The sequence below is a fragment of the Colletotrichum graminicola genome, assembly GCF_000149035.1.
Source record: "Colletotrichum graminicola M1.001 genomic scaffold supercont1.52, whole genome shotgun sequence".
Taxonomy (NCBI): domain Eukaryota; kingdom Fungi; phylum Ascomycota; class Sordariomycetes; order Glomerellales; family Glomerellaceae; genus Colletotrichum; species Colletotrichum graminicola.
Genome location: NW_007361056.1, coordinates 296519 through 297600, shown reverse-complemented (window position 1 = coordinate 297600; position 1082 = coordinate 296519). Strand labels below are relative to the sequence as shown.

Genomic DNA, 1082 nt, shown 5'->3' with positions numbered 1-1082 from the left:
TACCACGTATAGTGCATCCGCACATGGTGTACGGATACGGAGTACGGAGTATCGCACAAGTAAACGCTTCTCCACTGCGGACCGTATTTCCTTTCCAGCCGCGTCATGCTAACCCTAGATAGGGGGTGACTGACCAAGCTTCTGGCCAACGGGGGCGGGATTTTATCGTGGATACGATAACCCTGCTGACGAAGCCTCTTGACTCTCCACCATGTGGCGGGTTGGCGCCTCATCGATTGGACGAACGGGGAGGATGCCCCCACTGCTGCGTGAGAAGAAGAGAGTCTCTGCTGATTAACCTTTCTGCTCGCTCTCATACTCTCTCTCACTCTCTCTCACTCTCTCTCACTCTCTCTCACTCTCTCTCACTCTCTCTCACTCTCTCTCACTCTCTCTCACTCTCTCTCACTCTCTCTCACTCTCTCTCACTCTCTCTCACTCTCTCTCACTCTCTCTCACTCTCTCTCACTCTCTCTCATCCACTCTCATCCACTCTCACCCTTCTTTCTTCTCGCACCCACCCAACTGGGACCAGGGTCCAGCGAGCCTTGCTGTTAGAGTTTCAGCTTGCAAGGACCAGCTTAGTGCTACACTTCCCGCGATTCCATCGCCCAATTCTTGCTGCCTACACTAACTAGTATGGTACATAGGTAGTAGCACACAATCCAGCTCGACGGTTCGGATGGAATACGAACATCAGATGAGCAACTGACAAGACGCTGTGGGTAACTGATAGCCGCCCGCCGTTGAGTTCACCTGTGCACTATTACCCGCGGGCTTCAGCGCACCGAAGGCGTCTATCATCGCCAGAGCTTAACGCCCCGGCATCGTCCAAGTTGCTCCTTGAAGTATTGGCGATCCTTTTCCGGGTTAGGGGGGCCCGGAGGTCGAGAGAAGGATATTTATCCATATTAGTGTAGTACACTACCGTGCCTAGGCGGGCAAAGCAAGCAGACAATCATGCATGGTTCAGGTAGGGCTACCTACGGTGATACTTCAGTATCTCTCTACACATTGCAAGGATGAGAAAAGGAAGGTGACCGATTGTCGGCTTGACTGATAACCAACCGATAACCCACCCC

The 1082-nt window shown here is 52.8% G+C and overlaps 1 protein-coding gene across 1 annotated transcript; it reads left to right on the top strand.

Annotated features, from left to right (window-relative positions):
- Positions 1–395: 395 nt before the first annotated feature.
- Positions 396–852, top strand: GLRG_09824 (uncharacterized protein; the record flags this gene model as incomplete). The annotated part of the gene is made up of 1 exon (XM_008100509.1): positions 396–852. A coding segment is annotated over one exon (243 nt), but the record flags the coding sequence as incomplete, so codon positions are not given.
- Positions 853–1082: the final 230 nt, after the last annotated feature.